The 21,275-nt window shown below is 29.0% G+C and overlaps 3 protein-coding genes across 3 annotated transcripts; 1 reads left to right on the top strand and 2 right to left on the bottom strand.

Annotated features, from left to right (window-relative positions):
- The first annotated feature begins 937 nt into the window (after positions 1-937).
- Positions 938-1,736, top strand: LOC103492388 (olee1-like protein). The gene is made up of 2 exons (XM_008452729.3): positions 938-1,166; positions 1,267-1,736. The coding sequence occupies exons 1-2, from the start codon at positions 1,013-1,015 to the stop codon at positions 1,608-1,610; spliced, it is 498 nt and encodes a 165-aa protein (XP_008450951.1). The 5' UTR covers positions 938-1,012; the 3' UTR covers positions 1,611-1,736.
- Positions 1,737-6,676: 4,940 nt separating this feature from the next.
- On the bottom strand, positions 6,677-8,309 carry LOC103492387 (protein TIFY 10a). Its single transcript, XM_008452728.3, has 5 exons — positions 7,863-8,309; positions 7,658-7,748; positions 7,274-7,563; positions 7,098-7,155; positions 6,677-6,991 (listed from the first exon to the last, which is right to left on the bottom strand). The coding sequence occupies exons 1-5, from the start codon at positions 8,011-8,013 to the stop codon at positions 6,892-6,894; spliced, it is 690 nt and encodes a 229-aa protein (XP_008450950.1). The 5' UTR covers positions 8,014-8,309; the 3' UTR covers positions 6,677-6,891.
- Positions 8,310-11,876: 3,567 nt separating this feature from the next.
- Positions 11,877-17,228, bottom strand: LOC103492385 (probable polygalacturonase). Its single transcript, XM_008452726.3, has 5 exons — positions 16,364-17,228; positions 14,973-15,093; positions 13,364-13,612; positions 12,711-12,864; positions 11,877-12,598 (listed from the first exon to the last, which is right to left on the bottom strand). Exons 1-5 carry the CDS (start codon positions 16,793-16,795, stop codon positions 12,073-12,075), a joined length of 1,482 nt encoding a protein of 493 aa, XP_008450948.1. The 5' UTR covers positions 16,796-17,228; the 3' UTR covers positions 11,877-12,072.
- Between the last annotated feature and the right edge of the window lie 4,047 nt (positions 17,229-21,275).

The following is a 21,275-nucleotide window of genomic DNA, read 5'->3' as shown; positions in this document are numbered from 1 at the left end:
ATCTAAAAGATCTATCATTTAGCTTTTTCAACAATCCTCAAAATATTCTTGAGCCACAACGACACTCTAGCTATAACTCTGAACAATTGTGCAGAAACCCACTCCTACCATGAAAATTTGTTCAAATAGGATTGAGGGTTATGCATTTAACTCTTCTTTACAAACTTTAAATTATATAGAATAGAATTAAATTTTAAATAATAATATAGTATTTGATGACACATGCCAAAATATTATTCAAGATTTTCTTTAAGAAAATTCAAGACTCGTCAATCAACCGTACTATTCTCAATAAACATTTGACAAGTTATTAGACGATATGATGTATTCTTCTTTATTGTTTTGCGTCCCACCTATTTTCTACTCGACAATCAATTAAGAAAAATCTAGAAGATAAGAATTTGTTTGATAATCAATTGATAACAAAAATTTAACACAAAATAAAATTATATTTCATGCTATCAAATAATACATAATAAAAAACTCGATAATAAATATATTTAAAGTTTGGTTTAGCTATCCACTAACTACTATTTGATTAAATATAAATTATTATTACCTAATTTATGAACATGTTTTTTTTTTTTTTTAATTTTAAAAAAGAAAATAACAATAACTTAAGACCAAATTCTCTTGTTCCATTTTTATTGTATTATTGTATTTTTCCTTTACCATTAATTAATAATCCCTATTTTCAAAGCTTAAAAATGTCCATAAAAATTTTAGACTAAATGCCAAGTCAAAATTAAAGTGACACGTGTCCTCTTTTTCCTTTTTTTATTCTTGAAGTTTCGTTGAGAGAATTAAGGTAAGGTTTAGGGTCATAAGGAAACATTCCTTTTACCATCCCCTAAACCCTAAAAATAACCACAAACTAACTAAATTTCCCTTAAAATTGAAGCTATAAATTCTCTAATCCATTCTCCATATAATCTCCACAACTCTAATCTATTCTAATCTAATCTACAAGAAGAAAAAAATTTAAAAAGAAGAAGAAACAAAAAGTTAAACGATGACAAAATCTACCATCATACTTATTTCAGCTCTTTGCTTTGTATCCCTCTTCTATTTAGCATCTTCCAAAGATCAATTCTTCGTCGAAGGCAAAGTATATTGTGACACTTGTCGTGTCCAATTCTTCACCAAAGTCAGTAAATTCCTTAAAGGTATTAAATCAACTCTACCTGTAACCCTAATTCTATCTCTTCTAAATTGGAATTGGAATTGGAATTGGAATTGGAATTTGAAATGTTAATTTGAATGTAGGTGCCACTGTGAAATTGGAATGTAAAGAAATCGAAGGTGGAAGCGTGACATTGAACAAAGAAGCAGTGACAGACAAATCAGGAAAATATAGTATTGAAGCGGACGGAGATCATGAAGAAGAGGTTTGTGAAGTTTCTTTGGTGAAGAGTGTTGATCCAGATTGCGATGAGATATCTAAGGAAGGGTATGGACATACTTCCAGAGTCACCATCACCAACAACAGTGGAATCACCAATCCTGTTCGCCTTGCCAATCCTCTCGCCTTCTTGAAGAAAGAGAAGCTTCCAGAATGTAAGGAAGTTCTTAGAGAGCTCGGATTTGACGAAGAGGGCCTCCCTGTTTAAACTACCCCTCTCTTTTACTTAGCTTTTTCTTTTTGTTCATTCACATCAATAATTTTGTCGAACTCATTCTTTTCTTTTTTATATCAAGTTAAATAATATTCTCTTCCTCTATATTTATCTACTAAAGATGTATATCAACTTTAATTTCAATCTTGATCTTTCATATTTATATCAACAGCCCTTCTCCCAATTTTCGAAAACTTACAATGCACTAAATGTATATTATCATTGTCAATGATCAAAGTTTGGTTCTATATTGGGTTTGGATTGATTTTATAGTCTATATAACATAACTAATTCAATTAGGTCTTGAATTCAGTTTTGGGTTTGAAATTAAACAAAAATGAAAATTTTCAGATTTCTTCCTATAGTTCTTGACCGAATTAAATCACATTCTTAATAAAAAGAGAACTTTTGGTTTGGTTCGGTTCGATTCGTAAATAAAAAGGGGACATTTGTAAGAAATAAATTAATAATAAGATCAAGTAGATGATATAATTTGAAACAATACAAAACTTTATATATATTTGAAGCTTAGTATATTATTTTCTCAAACACACATATATATTTGTGGTTGATTGAAAATATTTTTTTATTTTTTTTAAAAAAATAAATAAATTAAAGTTGAATGAAAATAATTTTGTTTGAGTGGTTAAATGCCAAATTGACATTTTTCATTAATTTGATAATGAAAGAAACAAGGAATTTTGTCTTTTTGTCCTTCTAGTTTATTTCTTTATTTTAAAAAATGTTAACATTTTTTATTTTCTTAAGTTTCATTTAGATTTATTCTATGAGTTTAAAAGGGTTACTATTAGACACCTATTAATTTGAATTTTTATTCAAATTTTGAAATTGATTATTAGGATTTGAGTTTTGCCCATTTTAACCTCAAATTTTACTAACTATTCACAGTGTTTGATTTAATTAATTAAAAGAATTAAAATTTATAAGATTCACTATTTTTTCTATCTTTATCAAAATTAATTTTAAAATATCAATTTATAATTAATTAGTTATAGGATTAAAATCAAGGGTACGTGAGTATATGTTAAAAGTATAAATCTCGAAACCTAATGAGTAAATCAAAACAAATCTCAAAATCGAAAATTTAAATTTGTAATATTTAGAAATTAGGGATATTTGGCGTTGGCTTATTTACGAATTATACCTACTTGTATTTTTGGGATGAAGACTATTTTTAGTCCAATATAATAAATGCAGTTTGAGTAGGAAATAATAAACGTGGAATAACTGAATAGAAAAAAATATACACTAACATATATATATATATATATATATATACACTAACAAAACAATTATAATGTATTAATTTGATGAACCACCCGACTATTGTAACTTTAGTACAACAATTGTGATATAGAGAATTGAATCTTTTATCTTATAAAAGGTCATCTTCCAACTATTGTAGTTAGCGTTAAGTGGCCGGCTCTACCATTTAAAATTAGATTGAAATTAAAATCATAAAGTAAGAGTTCAGAATGTTAAAAATGTATTCTCTTTAAAGAAATATGTTTTTTTAAAAGAAAAGAAGAAGAAGATTGAATTAAAAAGCTTGTGAATTTTCTCTTTAAATTTCATTAAGAAAAAACAAAAACAAAAAGCAAATTAATTTGTTGACTTTTAAAGTGATAATGTATATAGAAAGATAGATATAATGAAATGTGGTGTAATTGGCTTTTCTGTCCCGTCGGCCCCTTTGAATCCTTCAAAATAAAATATTTATTTAACACCATACAAATTCTATCGTTTCTTACTATGCTATCATTCTTACATCTCCACACATATATATAACATTAACGGTACGTTTGGGAAAAGGAAAAGAATTATAATAATTCTAGGATTATGATAATCATACTGTTATGATAATATGTGTTTGAAAGAAAGAATATGAAAGGTAGTGTTATGATAGTATGTATTTGGATGAGTGATAATGATAGTAGTATTATAATAATATGTGTTTGGGGGAAGGGTTATGATTGTAGTAATTTAAAAAACAATAATAGAATCTGAGTTATTTGAGTAGGGTAATGTAAGGTTGTAAGAAAGTAAAATAAAGTATAAGATTAGGGTTATTTAGGGATTAGAGTTAACCATAATCTCATTTATCATAATCTTTGGGCCAAACACGGTTTGATCCAATTTCCTAATCCTTTTCCCCCTAAAATCCCACCCCAAACATACCCTAAAGGTTAACATAATCTTTCATCTCTGTCGTGTACTCGTTACAAAACGGATAGGAATCAATGGATATGTTCGAAGAAACAGTAGATGTAAAGAGAAAAACATAGGGAGAAGGGAGGAAGAAAGACAAAAGAAAAAAAAAAGATGTTATCTTTTTAATTTCCAAAAACTAAGAACACCTAGAGACGTAAGGTTGGTTTATATATAGAACAAAAACCGTTTTGGATCTAATTTCAAAAACAGTTTTAGAATTAATTAAAATTAATTTTTGGAATTACTCACTTACAGTTAAGAATTAATTTCAAATGGTTATAAAATCCTTTTCGTTTTCTTTTTGGTATCTTCTCTTTTCTATGCTAATCATTCTTGACAAAGAATACATGAATAAGTTAAGATTACATTATAACGAGAGATCATAATAAAGATATAAAGTATGATTATTAAAAAACTTAAAGGAATTGACAACTCCACAATGAAACTTGATGTGGTGTGGCCTATTGATCATTTTTCTACAAAAGAACGTGTAAGTAAAGAAGACAAAATACACTAGAAGAAGTTGTGTTGGTTTGTACGAATAAACAATTCAATACGAAACTATGATAATTTTGTCCATGATGCTCGAGCTCAAACCTTTATTTTATGTTAAAAAAGAATATTGAATTTTTTTTTTTTTTTTGTGTCTATTAAGTTATTGACTTTATTTAATATTCACTGAGACAAACTCCTCCCTTACAAAATTGAAAGTTTATGTACTTTTTTATTGAACATACAATTAATATTTTATGACAATAAAAAATTGAACATGTAAGAGATGATAATGATTTTTTCTAAAGGAAAAAAAAAAGGTTAAAATTTGAGACAAGAAAACTCATAAAACAATGTTGTAATTTAGAAGAAAAACAAAGTAGGGTTTTGGTTTACATTTGGTAGTTAACAATACACTCATGCTTAATTTCATTCATTCATTTATTTATCTATATAATTTCTTGCTTTAGTATGAAACTTGGATAAAATAAAATTTTCATTATATTTCCATCAAAATTAAACTTATAAACACACGTCAACAATCTTTTTTTTCGTTAATGTTTTAAAAAATCAAACAAAATTTCGAAAACAGACAAAAAAAACTAGTTTTCAAAGATTTATTATTTTTTTTTTTTTTCAGAACTAGATAAAAATAAATAAACAAATGTGAGAGTTATAGTAAAAAAAAAAAAAAAAGAGTAAAATTAACATAAATTTGAAAAAGGAAAAAATTACTTAAGAAAATGGTTAATAAAAGCTTGAAATGGAATGTGAAATGAGGAGATGAGATTTGGGGGTTGAAACACAAAATTTTACGAATTAAAAGGTATGAATGAAACATAAAGTGCGAGATTTTGTTGATGAGAACGAAAAATGGTAATTTTGTAAGTCAAAAAGTCTTCGATTCACATTTTTTTAATATCTATTGTTAGGTGTGATTTTAGAACTAAAAGGTAGAAGCGACGTAATTAAAAAGAAAAGTTATCGACTTAAGAAGCGATAATAAATGAAAAGGCAACTTACCAAGAGAATGAAATGAGCTTACAGAAAATGATTAGTGGACTTTGTCACGTCCACCAAGGATGAGGTCGATGCTAACCCTCTTTGGTAGATGAATAAAGTGTACCATGACTTATTTGGACCTTGAAAAACGTGATAGTTTGGATAAAAAATCCAAACCAACCTCGGTTGAGTCTCATAATTTTAAGAACACGGGTGTGTCAAATGCATGCCCCAACCCATTTAGCTCTAGCGATAATCTAATATGACCATGAAACTCAAATAAGCATACCCTAAGTTAGAGTAACACTATAAATACATCGTTAAAGACATCTAAAAAAAGTGAGTCAAATCTAAATGCACAAACTCTCTACTTGCTATATATACGCACATTCTAAATTAAGTGTCAGAGTATCTATGAGGCAAACACAATAATAGTACGCTGAACAAAAGTCTTCCGATATAGTATAATAGGATTAGTGTTTTGATTTTTATTTGTATAACTCACTTTTTTTTTTTTTTTGTCTCATTCCCATTAGCTTTCTTTAATACACGTTTTGATCATTGATCTATTCAATTATGTTCCTATTCTCAAAAGAATTCTAATTTAACCCTTTATGCTATAATATATTCTTTTATTTACTTTGTTACTATTGATTCATGTTGAAATTAGTTGATTGGACTTTTGAAGATAGCATTTAGTGAATTAAGAAATAGAAAAAGAATAAAACTTATATGCCAATTTTCAATTTCAAATTGTCAAATTTTAGATTCCAATATTAAATCTATTATCTCAAATTTATTTATTTATTGTGAATAATAATTTTCATATAAGAAAATACTTACGATTTAGGTTAATCCATCATTTTCTTTGTCTTTAAATTCAATTCATATAATTTTACTAGTTGGTATTTCCGTATTCATATGTTTTAACAAATCTTAAATTTAGTCTTCAAATTTAAATTTTACCAAAATTAATGAATTAAAAACAATGATGAATATATTTTAAAAACTTATAATAAAAATGATGTAAATAAAATGAATAATGAAATGAACATATAGATAACAAATTATTATCATAATAAAATCAATGTATGATATTATAGTTTTAAATTTTTATCGATATTGATATTTTCATAAATATTTTGATAGGTTTGATATTTACTGAAAAATAAATCGATATTTTCAGAAATGCATAAAACATAATAAAAAATAAACAATGCAACAAATATAAATCATATTTTAATTTCGAAAAGTTATCACAAATTGAAGTTGATTAAATGGAAAGTTATTAAGTATTAATAACCAAAATAGAAACATTAGTAGAAATTAAAGAATAGAAAGAAAAGAAATATGTATTGATTTTACAATGATATTATCGACCAAAAAGGAATCGATAAGGTTAAGAAGAAAAGCAAACCATAGCCTCCGAAAAACAGAGCTTTTCACAAAACAGAGGCCTGAGCAAAAAATGGCAACAACAAACTCCCTTCCTTTATTCTTTAATCTAAATTTCTTTCTCTCTACTTCAAATTTTCATATTTCTTATAAACTAATTTTGAGACTGCACCGCCAATCCCAGCCATGAATTCTCGCCGGAGTTCTTGCTCGTCATCGGAGAGCTGTTATGGTATGGCGCTCTCGGAGTTAGTCTGTTCCAAAAAGGACAGAGGAAGTTAATAAAACCCTTTTTTTTTTTTGTTGAATAAATTGTGAATTTTGATTCGATGAAATGAAATTCAAAGTTCAAATCCTCACCTATCTTTTCTCTTCTCCAAGAAACGCTGGATCGAAGCTTTACGAGCCATCGGGAGAGCTGCAGAAATGGGGAAGATTTGATCATTAGAAATAAGATTAGAATGAAAAATTTCAAGTTCCGGCTATGGAAATTAATGAAATTTAAATATGGGTTTGTTGTTTTTGGTGTTAATTACCTCCGGGAACGGAAGGAGGGGGAGGCGGCGGAGGAGGAGAAGTTTGGTTTCGAGTGGAAACAGGGGAAGTGGAGCTTAAAGAATCTGCGGGAGTTCCGACCAAGATGGGGGGCTGACGGGCAGCGACGGAGGCGGTGGTAGGGATGTTCAATCTCGAGCTCTCTTGACTGGCTAGAAACATAACGTCGCCGACTCTATCAGCCGGAAAATTGTTGAACACAAAAACTTGGCCAGCGTAAAAAATCGTCATTTGGGAAGTTTGAGGCCCCGCCGTAGCCGATTTATAAACCCTTTAGAAAAAAACAAGAAATCGATTTCATCAAACAAAGAAATTTCTCACGAACAAACAAAACAACAGTGAAGAATTTCTCTCCAAATACATACCTTGAATCGACGTCGTTTGAGTTACCAAATCCCGCCTCTTGAGGAAACAAATCCAAAGACTTCCGATCCGCCATTTTTTCCGTCAAGTTCCCTGAAAATTTAGAGTTCCGAAATTACATATTGAAATTCCAAATGTTTCTCAAATCAAAACAAAACCCACCAAATAAAAGAAGAAGAAGAAGAAGAAAAAAAAAAAAGGGGTCACCTTTAGTTGGGCGGAGATTAGCGGAGAAACCGAGATTGAAATGGGAGGGAGAAAGGAGGATGGGGGGGAGGGGAAGAAAGGGAAGGTTTTCGGAGGAGTTGGAGAGGGATCTTTGAGAAGAAATGTGAGAGAACCCAGAAGAACTCGACATGGGTTGTTTGAAAAAGTAATGTCTTGAAGGTGAAGATGAATTTTTATTTTTTTCTTTTGGGAAGAAGGCTTAAGGATTTTTAATTATCTGTGGAAGTCTTTATAAAGAAAGAACCTAAATAAAAAAGAAAGAAAAGAGAAAAAAGAAAAGAAAAAAGGCACGAGGAATATGTGGGGTTTTTGATTGTTAGATAGATAGCGGTTTGCTTTGCTTTGCTTTGCTTTGGTTTGGTTGAAAAAAGAGAGAGAATATATAACAAATGGTTTGGTGTGGTGTGGTGTGGTGTGGTGTGGTGTGGTGTGGTGTGGCATTTTCAACACGTTTTCTATTTTCAAAATTTTTGTTTCATATTAATTTTACCCTTTCTTTTTGCCCCCTCATTGGCCATTGCTTTGCTTTGGTGGGACCGAAGGTTTTGTTGAGAAACGTGTTGTGTTGTGTTGTGTTGTGTTGTCACATTCTTCCCTATTTGAACCACTCAATTCAATCCATTCCACAATTCCCTCATTTTCTTCCTTTTTCTTTATTTATATATATATATATATATATATATATATATATATATATATAATATATATATATATATATATATATATATAGAGATTTTTCAATCAAATTGATAACGATTTACTCTGAACGGTTTAGTAAATGTTAAAATCGATCCCAATCGTCGTCAAAAAGTAGGAATATTCAACTGATTGATCGATTTGTCGGTTTAAGTCTTTGAAATTTTTTAAAAATGTTATCGAATTGGATTTTCTCAAACCAACACTAAGTGAACCTTTTCATTATTTATTACCAGGCATCTTCAGTTAGGTTGATATCGGTTAGTTGATGCGGTTTTTCTGTTGTCTATTGTGTTTATCCTTAATTTCTATCCAAATTTACTTTTTTGTCCCTTGCTTTTTTTTTTTTAGTTTTGAGAGGGCGTTTTGGATGAGTAGTGAATTTGCAAAAACTCCTCGTACGATATGGAGTAGTTGCAATTATAAAAATTGTGCTCTTGAAATTATACCAGTGTTGAAAGTTCATGAAAACTATAGCAATTATGTAATTTTGAGAGTTTAGTTTTTATTATATGAGTTTGAATATCTATAACTATTTTATGTTTGAGGATTCTATTTTAAACACTTGTAAAAATTTGAGGGTTTAATTTTTATAATTGAAAATTTGGATACTTCTTTAACTTATTCTAAAAGTTTAGAGATTTGTAATAGAAACTCGTGATCAAAAATATTGATTCTTCCAAACTTTTTGACTATAAGATATTTAAATACTATTTAAAATAGTTTGGCCACTAAAATATTTGTTTCCTTTTTTTTTTTTTGTTTAGTTTTTAAAAGTTATTTTAGCATTGCAGTTTATATATTTTGAATAATACTTTTCATCGTCATTATTATTATTGTTCTTGAAGATTTTCGTTTGGATTGACTTTCTAAATGTTTGTGAACATTTATTTAAACATCTATAAAGTCAATTCAAACATACTTTAAATAATAAAATTTTGCAGAAAGAGGCATTTAGTTTTATGTCAATTAATTGAGCGCTTTCAAAACTCACGAGAGACTAATTTTAAGATTTATTAAAGTTGGTTAAGTTTAGATAACCATATGAGAAAAAATACAAATGCAATTTCAACAACTCTAGAGTCTACTGCCAAACCTATAAGTAAAATATCTTTTACCGTTTAAAATATAATCCTTCGTTCAGTTAAGAAAAAATATATTTTTAGTCCTTAAGTTTTAATTAACGTGTGCCTTTGGTTCCTGGGTTTTAAAATTATATATTTTTAATCTCCAAATTTATAAAAATAAACTCATTTTTCTCTTCGTCTTCAAAGCATATCTTTTTAGTCCATAGGTTTTAAAAAAGTAGGATCGAATAGGACTTAAAAGTACTTTTTGTTTGGTTTTTTGAAATAATTATATTATATTTAAATTAAAAAAAAAAAAAAGTTTTATAGATAACATCATTTTTAAAAATTATTCTTCTCATTTTAAATTTCATATAATTATTTGAAATAAACGTCCAGAGTAATTCAATGAACCTTTTAAACCTATTTTAAAAACTCGAAGTTTAAAAAAGTACATTTTTTTAACTCAAGAACTAAACACGCATATCCTTCAAAATTTATGGACCAAAAAGATACTTTTTCCTAAATTAAATTATAATATAATTAATTATATCGATGTTTCTTAGTTCTTTAATTGTTCCTTTTCATTGAAGTTTAAAAAGAATCATTTTCAAAAATGGCAAAATATTAAAAATATTTATAAAATATAATAAAATTCATCAAACTCTTTCTGTAGTCTATTAAAGTAATCATTTTTATATATTTTTTATAAATTGTTTCAATATTATAACAATTTATCCTTTAAAAGACGTACTTCAATAGTTTGATGATTTAAAAAGATGATAGAAAACTTTCTCAAAATAATAATATTAGTATTTTGTGTGTGTGTGTATATATATATATGTGATGATTAAAGTTTAGAAGAAACGTGTGGATTACTCTGTATTTACACTTTAAGCCACTATGATTGGATCTCAATTAGAATTAGTGAAGCATTAAAGATGGATTTCAAATTAATTGGATGACTTTTTATGAAACAAAATAAATAATTACTTCTTAAATATTAATGTAAATTTAAATTCAACACTATATTCATTTATTTTATTTATTTATTTATCCATTTAATTATTTTTATTATTAGACCAAATCGTAGAAATCACTCCTAAAATATGATAGAAGTTGTGAAACTATACATTTTAGCAATTGAACTCTAAACTGTTTAAAGCGAATAAATGGACTCTTAATTAGTTAATATTAATTCAACCTTTAATAAAAGTTTACATACTTGAATGTATCAAAAAAAAATTTAAACATAATCTTATAAGCCTAAATTGATTTGCTTCTAAAAATTTGAAAGTTTAATTAATGGATATGATTGTATGTTTTGAATAATATTTTTTAGATGAAAAAAGAAAAAGATGTTAATGGGTATATTTGCGAAAATTGTTAGTATATAAATTTAAATTAATACAACGTAAAATTTAAGAGTGAAAATTGATATTTTCTCTAAAGCATATTAACTAATTTTTTCAAAAAAAAAAAACAAAAGAAAATGGTATAGATAACCCAAACCGGATGACTCAAATAAAATTTTACATAAGTTTTGGAAACAATAGTTTTTTCTTTTTCCTTTTGTCTTTTGTTTATGTCATCATTAGATGAAATCACTTAAAGCCCCAAAATTGAAGTGTACTCGTGAATTTCACTTACTTCTAAGGAGCGAGAGTAAGAAGTAAGTTAAAAGAATTGGAATGGAGGAAGAAATTCAAAGAAAAAAATTGTAAGTATATCTAATAAATAACGAATAAATATTTTCACATGTGTTTGATATCAACATTTTTTTATTTGGTAGAATGAGTGAACCCTACAAATTTTCCTAAAATCAAACTAAGTATACCAAAATTGATATTTTCATCTTCAAATATTCAAGTGGACATTTACTCTGCACTTGGTATTATTGTTATTATTATCCTTATTGACATTAATTTTTTTAGCATGATTGTTATTAATATTGCAACTTTTATAAGTCACGATCTGAATCCAGAAAGATTAATTTAATGGGAAAAGAGAATGTGAAAATTGCCCCCTTATAAATCAATCTAACTTTGGCATCAACATCATTTCATTTCACAGCCCCACCACCACCAAATTATGCTCCCTCCAAGTTGAAGAGCAAGGCCATATCCAGTCAGTCACATGAGATCCAAACCCGGTCCGGATCAGTTTAAACCATTTTTCCCCTTTTTCGGTTTTTTTAAAAAAACAGAATCAAAAGACACAACAAAAGAAGTCAGAAATTCGAATCTTCCTCGTTTGCTTACTCTAGTAAAAGGGGTTTTTTTTTCTTCTTGTTTTATGTACAACTCCAGCAAACAAAATTGTAATCTTAGCCATAAAATAGACATTGTAGAACGTTTTAACTGGTGAGGAAAAGAAAAAGAAAAAGAAAGCAGTATTTCAGTGCTTCAATCAAATGAATTAGCTACTCAAAAGTCGTAATCGATATCGGTTGCATTTTGGGAGGCAGAACGTTTAATTAGCCGTTCTTGCTCATCGTAACGGTCTAGATTGTCACATGGAGCAGGGAAGATGGTTCCTATCACTCGCCCGTGAACAAATGCACATTGGAATATATGTTTCTTCTTGTATGTTATCCCAACCGACATATCTCTGAATGTCACGTTTCTCACTGGAATGTCTTCGCTACCGTGCATTCGGACAGGAACACGAACTCCCTGTCCATGAATGCTTGTGAAGCTTATGTCCTTCAGCACTGGAAGTGCCTTTGGATCGTATCCCTCGTCTGGATGTTCGTTGTAGTCTGTCTTTATGACAATCCCAACACGAACAGTATCGAGAGTCAGATTACGATAAGTAATGTCCTGTACGTATCCTCCTCTTCCAGGAGCAGTCTTGATACGAACACCACGCCTGGAGTTCCACACCACGACATTCTCTACAGTGATACCCAATACGCCACCTGACATCTCACTACCAATTGATATACCAGCGCTGAGGAATTTCCACCAAAATAACAAGTCAGTTACCATCTGGAATGATAAAACAACACATGAATGCATTCAATATGTAGATATTCTCCCACGAACACCCGCAAGATATTTACCTAACCATAGATTGAAGAACGACATTTCGGATTCGTATGTTTTTAGAGGGTTGCCCATAAGCAATGCCATACTGATCCCAACCACTCTTAATCGCTATACCATCATCTCCCACACTTATGTAGCAATCCTCAATCAGCATATCTTCGCATGAATCTGTTTATGGCAATATAAAGAATGAGACAAGCCCTTACCAAATGACAATATATCATTAACATATTGGACTATTAAAGTTCATCTTCTAAGAAATGACTTATTCACATACGCACTGATTAAAACCAGTGCACTTTAGGTTCAACAGAAATTCAAAGGTTAAAGCGAATCAGACCGAATAAACTCCACCCGAACTTGTTAGTCATCCTACTTCCTAAAAACTAAAAAATCATTCACATCATAAAGCCAGTGCCACCTAGTCTAGACAACTGAATTTCAGCTTCATTTTCTACATTGGGGAAAGCTGAAATGGTCTTTGCTTTCTTAATTTGAGGTATCTAATATACATCTCATACAGAAACAAAAACAGGTGCAATTTATCTATGCCAGCTCGAGGAACAGCTTAACCTACTCTACGTATAAAATACAGCAGCACATAGTTACACTTACAACAAACCAAGCATCCACTTGGACAATGAAGAAACAACGCATTGAAGCTTACCAGGATCTATTCCATCTGTGTTTGGTGCATCATGTACAGGAGCCAAGATTGTTACATTCCGGATAGTTACATTCTTACAGTCATATGGATGAAGTGTCCAAAAAGGAGAGTCACGTAAAGTTATATTGCTGATCAAAATATCCCTTGACCACATGATCTGAACGAGTGGGCCCCTTGTGTGGTTAAGAAGCTTCTGGCGGTATTTCTTCCACCATGTTTGCCCCTGTCCACTTATGGTACCATTATGCCCTGTAAGTCATCACATATACTTGATTATAGATCGCAAAATAAACCTAAAGCCTTTCTGGGATATCGATTGTTGTGTTCTCTTTTAGTTCAAATTAAATAAATTTTCGTTTGGTCAGCATATCTGTATCTGAAACTTGACAAACACTTCACACATCTCAAACACTTGTTAATACGATATACAAATTCAAAGTAGGCTTAACATCGGTTAGACACATAATGAATATGTATTAAGTACAAAACAAACACATAATATATAGGACAAATGATAAATTTTGACGGCAAAATACATCAAACTCATTGTTAGCATATACGTGTATGAACTTGTTTATCTTCTCAAGTTTACATCTTTAATAAAGGTATGATCCTTTGTCTCCTCAAGTTAAGGTTTAAATTTTGATGCTAATTTATCAAGTTCTTACGGATTTTGAGAGATTGGGTTTTTTCCCCTATTTACAATACTTTTGTTTCCAAGGAATGGGACTTCTTTTTTATTATTCCAGGATTTGAAGTCAACTTCGGGGATTAGAGGATTCTTATATTGCTTTCAATTTGGCCTTTGGTCGAAGACTTTTATTCTGGAATAGATATCTTGATTTTTCACTTTAATGTTCTTCTGTGGTTGATGCTTTTTGGCTCAATTTCTGTTCAGAATTTGGGTTGGCTCAGTTCATATATTTGCCTTTTCTTGGTGTGCTCTTTCCAATCTCCTTGCTGGATATTCTTTTCAAGTTTTATGCCTCTTTTGGATTTCCTTATATTCTTCCACTGTAATTTTTATTTTATTTTTCACTCCCTTGTAGAGTTTGTACCTTTTGAGCATTTAGTCACTTTTCATTTCATCAATCAAAAAAAAACATTTCTTGTTAAAAGAAAAATACATAAACTTATTAACATTGAATTCCATTGGTGAATAAAGATGTACTAGATTTTAAAAAAAAATGATGTGTGGGTGTTTGAATCATATCTATCTCTCGGGTCTATTTCCATGCTTCAACCATTCTCCTTTTATTCAAATAATGAGTTTTCTTTTCCACCTTGTTTTTCCTTGCATTTTTACGAGTTCCAATCTCTCCTCACTCTTCTTCTACCCTCTTTAGTAGTAAACAGTTTTTTCTATAATCCAGATTTGAATCTTCACTAAGTTACCTCTAGTAACTCTACATAATCACGCTAGAGTAACTACAAATTAGAACACAGGTACTCATGGAAACTATAGAAACTTATTGATCACGACCCATTATCTGCATCTATCTCTTTTTATGCTATGATAACTTACACTTTTTCAATATATTGACATCAAGATCCAAAGCAATCTTTAACAAACAAAATACCTCAATAAATAAATTGTGACCAATCTGACCTGTTATCACAACATCTCTGAGATTTTGACCATGAATCAAGCTCCCATATCGAGGTCCAATATGCTCTCTTCCATACCCATAAGAAGGCAAAGGAGGCATCAGTGGCCAATATTTTTCATCCTGTAAAATCAATAAGATTAGCCCTCATTCAGCCCAAACCTAGAAGCTCGTTCTATGAAAAAATTAGTAGAACCCACAGTGGGTAAACTATATTGAACAAAAGTTCGATATAATCCATTTATTTAACTAGAATCCAATATATCTAATGTGTTGCATATTGGATAAAATGTCAAGTATCATAAAACCAGGCAAGATAACACATTTGAAGTTGCTGTGTGAAAACCTTTAAGAGTTTGGAGATCAATTTAACATTTCCATCAACGTTTATCAATGGAAAAATAGGTGAACCGATAGAGATGTGAATACAAAAATAGTGCATTCAAAGAAGTCAATTCAAGAAGATGATTGGATTGGCCAGTAAGAAACAGAGTTAATGTGGTTCTTGTAAGCCTAATCCGATTGGCCAAAACAGCCTCCTTCGGTCTCTTGTGACATGAAGAAGTTTCAACCAATCATTGTTATGACTTATGAAAGGGCAAATGGTCTGGCTCCCCAGTAACTAATTGTAGACTCTTGATTTTCAGAATACTAAACTGTATGTGTCTAAACCATGTATCCCTACTAAAAAATTTCAGTTTTCCAGTTTATTTCACCAGGTATAAAAAATTATTCATAGTCGATACCAGTGCTACTAGTAATTGGCAATATGTTATGGTGAAGAATGTTCCATCCAATTGATTTTACAAACACTATGGGGTATCATATCTATCTATCCATCTATCCAAGATTGCGTAAGCAAGAAAACTTAAACAATAAAGATGGACACAGAGATTTACGAAGTTCAGTAATAGTGTGTTAGTTACTTCCACGAGAGCTGAGGGAGAGAACAATTTATTGTCAGAGAAAGAGTAACATCATATAATACAAATTGCATAAGCACCAATAGTGTAAGAAGGTTTATATAGGACACTTCTCTAAAACATAGGCCTAAAATTCTATTTAGTCATTCAAAGATGTCAAGAGGGCTAGAGGTTTACAAATCGTAGAGGTTAGGGTGAGTAAGACTCATTTGGAGCGCCAAATAGCTGATTCAAGGCATGCTAACACAGAAGACCTCAAGTATCTACTTTAAACTACAATAGCAAGTCCAAACAGGCTGAATAGTGTCCTAATAGAAAGCAAGCAAGTTTAAACAGAAGAAACCAACTATTTCATTATAGTTATTCTCATCATCATGGATCTAACCAAAACTAACTCCCACTTCAGCCTTCCCAAACAGTAAGTTTAACCAAATTCAAATTGAAAGAAAGCATTCAGAAGAAAAACAAACCTGAATCCCCAATATAACAGCATCTTCATCCAAAAACAAAGTCATATGACTAGTGAGATTAAAGGGAGCCGTAAGCCAACGCCCTGCAGGCACATTAAGCTGTCCCCCACCTTTGGTCCTCAACTTCGAAATAGCCAAAATAGCTTTCTCAAAGGCATTAGTATTCAATGTCACACCATCACCAACTGCTCCAAAATCCGTCAAATTAAACACAGCTGGCCTCAACCTCGGTAACGGTCGAGCCGAAACTCGCCGGAGAAAGAAGAACCCATCACCAATAGTACTCTGCCAGAGAAAAATGGTGGCAACCGCCGCGATCCAGAACACTGTAAACACCGTCCTGTACGTGGAAAAGAAAGCCGGAACACATCGTTTCAAGTCAATCCTCTGATTATTGAACCGCCCACCAAAAATCGAAGTTTCCACCATCATACCCAAAATCCCAAACTGGGTTTTTCTTGAAAACTAGTGATGAATGAGCAAAATTAAGAAACTGGGTTGGTTTGAGTTGATCAAAGGCATGTGGGTTTTGTGCAGAATCGATTGCGGGAGAGATCTAGAAAGAGGATTTGGGGTTGAGAAGCGAGAAGTTAAGTGGAAATAGTAAATGGGGGATCGGAGAAGAGGGGATTTTGAGGGAATTTGGTGAGGTGTTGGTGATCAAAATCAGGTAGAAATCCTGGGAAGATTAGTGAAACTTACGATTTTTGCAAAGATTGAGTGTATTCCAAGCGAAGATTTTCAAGTTAAATCGATGGGAGTTGGACTCTGGGGGTTTAATTCAACATCCAATTGCGATTGCTTAAGTTGTAACAATGGCAGAACGAAGAGATCTAATTTTCTAATTATCTAATAATACAATGATATAATACAATTTTTTCCAAATTCAGATAAAACATCTTTTTTTCTATCCATCTTGGACCCACTAACTATTTTAGTTTGAAAAAAAAATAAATAAATGATAGACTATAAAACAATAAAATCTATAACAAATAATTGTTGTAGAATTGAAGATTACAAAATAGTATTAAAGTAGTTATTGTAATATTAGATAGTTCTTGGCTCGAACACTCTATGGTTACCTATTGAATCGTTGATTTAATCTTATTTATACAAAACTAACTAGTTTAGTTTTTGAAAGAAAATATTTGTTAAATGTAGATTATGTTGTACGTAGATACTATTATATTATTTTATATTTTAAGAAGAGATCTCATTATATCATTTGTTTAAAAAGTAAAATTATTATTAGCTTTGATCTAATAGATTTTAAGTTTAAATCTTTACCGTTTAGACTTTGAATGTTAGTTTTAAATGTCTTTGAAATATAATTGAGGAAGGAAAGTTAAATATTTGAGTTTAATTAATGTAGTTATCAATATATTAAGTTTAGCATTATTTAATTTAGTGTTATATAATTAATTATGTAATCAATAAAATAAAAATTTATATTAAATAGTTATTAAACATATTAATTTTAAAGATATTAGTTAAAAGCTTATTAAGTCTAAATAATAATATCTATACTTAATCTAAGTATGTAATTAAATTTCCAAGCAAAATTTGGAAACTTAAAAAATAATATCAACTTTTTCCCCTTCAAATATCAAAAGAAAATTTGTAAAAATTATTTTGAATGTAAAATTTTTAAAAATATTATAATCATCCGTATGGTACTTTGTCTCAATTAGTAATAAATGGTAACATTTTAATTCATTTAAAAGTGGTTTTTTTTAAGTAATTTATTAATAATCTTTTAAAGAATTGAAGAATTTTTTTTTTTTTTTTAATTATCTGCCTCTTCAATTTTAGTATTTTGTTTTCTTAAAATTAAGATGATGAAAATAGGTGGATTTGGTAGTTTAGAAACGATAATTAAATGAAAATTTTAAATTAATTGATTAATTAAAACTCTATCTTTTAGCCTAAGCATAATTTAAGGTAATTTTTATACCTATTTTGCAATTTTAAATTTGTAACTATTTCAAAGTTATTTTGATTTTAGATCATATTCACCGATCTATAACAAAAATTCATGTTCTCGTAATGGAATCCTGTTGATAGATCGATTACAAGGGATTGAAATCTAAAATTATATTATTTCTTTTATTACGTTTTCTTTTAGAATTATGAATTTTGTCACATATATTGTTATCATTGTATTACATGAATCTATGAGAGTCAAACAGTAACGATAACAATAAAAGTGTCAAAATTTATAAATCTTCCTTCGTAGCAATAATAATTATAGTAACAGTAACGACAACAATAACCATATATAGCGTAATTTTCGATGCAATTCCATTCGTTAATTTGATTGTGTCTTTTATCGTAGGTTTGGAAGTGGACCCAGATATGCATAAGAGAAGTAAACAATACCAAATGTAACCAAATGAGATATATTTCTCATATCCTCCTCGTTGATTTATTATGTTTTTAGTGATTTATAAACTAATTAATATGTTCAAAATTTACAAATAATTTAATGTGGATAAATATTGGAGAGGAACTTTATTTTTAGTTGGAAGTATGTATCTTTCAATGGGGGTGAAACTTCCCTTTCATTTAGTTCAAATTATATGTATAATAGGCCAAAAGAAGAACAAAGTAACCATTCAAAATCATTTTATCATAATGAGAAAAAAAAAAGAAAGAAAGAAAGAAAGAAATGATCATTTTCTCTCTAAACCGATTTGTTTTGTTTGCTAATTGGAGAATTGTTTTTAAATATTGCAAAATCATATCATAGATGTCTGTCAATAATAATTATCATCATAGATAGACAATAACATTTTACAATATTTAATTTTTTTTTAACAATTTTATTATTTAAAACAATTTTTCTTATTAATATTATCGTGTTAGATTGTTTTATTTTTCGTTATTATAATCTTAAAAAGTGAGTATTTTGTTTCATTAATTTTTGTTTTTATTTCATTTTTAATATACCAAAATGGTTACACACTTAAAAGTACTATATTGACTAAAACTAAATAGAGGTAAAAATATATAAACAAAAATGAATTTAAATTAAAAATTTATGAACTGAAATGAACATTTTAAAAATATAAAGACGACAATATATTAAAGTTGGATAAACTAAAGTCAAAGTTGCATTTAAAAAAAAGAGAGAATAGAATTTTAGCATTAAAAATATCAACACAACTAAAGAGATCAATTTTCGGCATAATATTAGCCATAGAAGGTAAGCATTGTAGAGATCGACTCTGTAAACCTCACAAATGCTGGTTCATAGAGAATAATAAGAAATAACCAATGCTAAGTATGGACGACCTCGATTCATGAGTTGTACAAACCAAATGTTCATTTATTAAGCCAACTACCTGTGCTTTGATCCATTTGTAACAATTAGATTTTTTTTAATACATTTAAATGTTAAATGAGCTAAGTTCTTATTATAGAAAATGTTGAGATAGATTTCAAATTTTGTATGCTCTTATCTCTTTTTAAACGATCAATAATTTAATCATCAAAATGTTTGTGGTAATTAAGCATCCCAACAATCAAATCAAATCAAGACGATTGTTCGAGTAATCTCAATATTATAAAATTCATACCTTTATGTACCAAATTTGAGTATCAACAATAATATAAAAATAAAAGAATAAGAAAAGTGGAAATGATGGAGAAAACAAAAGTAGGTGAAGAGTTAACAATGAGACCAAAGTGGTGGATAAGCTTCACCAATATCAATATACCAATTTACCAACTCCTTCCCTTCTTTACTTAATATATATCTTTACAACTCAAATTGCTTTGTATGCTCTCATTTTCCACTTTTAAAAATGGTTTTTATATTTTGACAACTAATAACAATTATTAACAACCATAAATACATTTTTAATATAAATATCGACCAAATCTATCAATTTAAATTTTGAACTTTTATAAATATATGCATTTAAACTTCAGACTTTCAATAATACATAAGACGAAAAATTCGAAACGTTAACATCTTGATTGAATTTATATTGTTAAATTCAATTAAATTATCCTAAAGTTTACGTGGATAATTAGATTAATAAATTTAACTAATGGAGTTAGTGATGTGATGATATACATCAACTTCAAATATTTTTTATTAAATAAACATAAATTACTTTATCGGGTAATGTTATTTTATAAAATTAAGATATTTTGTTTTTAAAGAATCTAACTACTAATTTTTTAATCCATTATCTATTCCTTATCGATGTTTTGAAAAATCAAACTAAAATTTTTTAAAGGAAAAATAGAAGCAATTTTAAAAAAAAAAAAATCTTTTCTTTTTTTGTTTAGAATTTAACTCTCGTATTGGAAGAAAATAAGTTTAATTTTTGGATTAAAATGCTTTTAGGTATAATGATTTTTTTTAGAGAAAATATTGGTCTTGTTTGACATATCTTGAGCAAATGGCTTGATACTCATTTTTATTAAAATATACACCTCAACAAGAATCTTGAGATAACCTAATTAATGACTCGTTTATCCAACGGTATTCTTTTTCTAAGAGAAACATAGTTAGTTGAGACATTTTTCAAATTTTAGAGTACTGTCTTAAGGAACTTAATTGAAATTTTGTAGAAGGTAAAAGAACAAATGAAAAAAGGATAGATGCAAATGTAGCAATTATATTCAAAATAATTAAGTATATAATAACATTTTTAAAAAATTGCAAATATAACAAAATCTGTCAAAATCTATCAATGATAGGAGTCTATCACTGATAGACCATGTAGCAAATGTTGGTCTATCACTGATAAACCATAAAAGTCTATCAACGATAGAAGATGAACTTTGCTATATTTGTAATTTTTTTAAAATATTGCTACATACTTAATAATTTATTCTAAAAATTGATACCTATTATAATTATCTAATGAAAAATTATTTTTCGGTTTAAATTAGTTAC

Source organism: Cucumis melo, chromosome 2 (genome assembly GCF_025177605.1).
Source record: "Cucumis melo cultivar AY chromosome 2, USDA_Cmelo_AY_1.0, whole genome shotgun sequence".
Lineage (NCBI taxonomy): Eukaryota > Viridiplantae > Streptophyta > Magnoliopsida > Cucurbitales > Cucurbitaceae > Cucumis > Cucumis melo.
Note: the sequence above shows the minus strand (reverse complement) of the source record. Positions and strands in the feature narration are given on the sequence as shown.

Excerpts from the sequence above, each read along its gene's own strand:
- LOC103492388 (XM_008452729.3), top strand. The coding sequence starts at position 1,013 with ATGACAAAATCTACCATCATACTTATTTCAGCTCTTTGCTTTGTATCC. Across the intron at positions 1,167-1,266 it reads AGTCAGTAAATTCCTTAAAG|GTGCCACTGTGAAATTGGAA; the intron begins GTATTAAATCAA and ends ATTTGAATGTAG.
- LOC103492387 (XM_008452728.3), bottom strand. The coding sequence starts at position 8,013 with ATGTCGAGTTCTTCTGGGTTCTCTCACATTTCTTCTCAAAGATCCCTC. Across the intron at positions 7,156-7,273 it reads CCCTCCTTCCGTTCCCGGAG|CTCTCCCGATGGCTCGTAAA; the intron begins GTAATTAACACC and ends CCATTTCTGCAG. Across the intron at positions 6,992-7,097 it reads TTGGAGAAGAGAAAAGATAG|ACTAACTCCGAGAGCGCCAT; the intron begins GTGAGGATTTGA and ends TTTTTGGAACAG.
- LOC103492385 (XM_008452726.3), bottom strand. The coding sequence starts at position 16,795 with ATGATGGTGGAAACTTCGATTTTTGGTGGGCGGTTCAATAATCAGAGG. Across the intron at positions 13,613-14,972 it reads CAGAGATGTTGTGATAACAG|GGCATAATGGTACCATAAGT; the intron begins GTCAGATTGGTC and ends GATGACTTACAG. Across the intron at positions 12,599-12,710 it reads GTTCTTCAATCTATGGTTAG|CGCTGGTATATCAATTGGTA; the intron begins GTAAATATCTTG and ends GAAATTCCTCAG.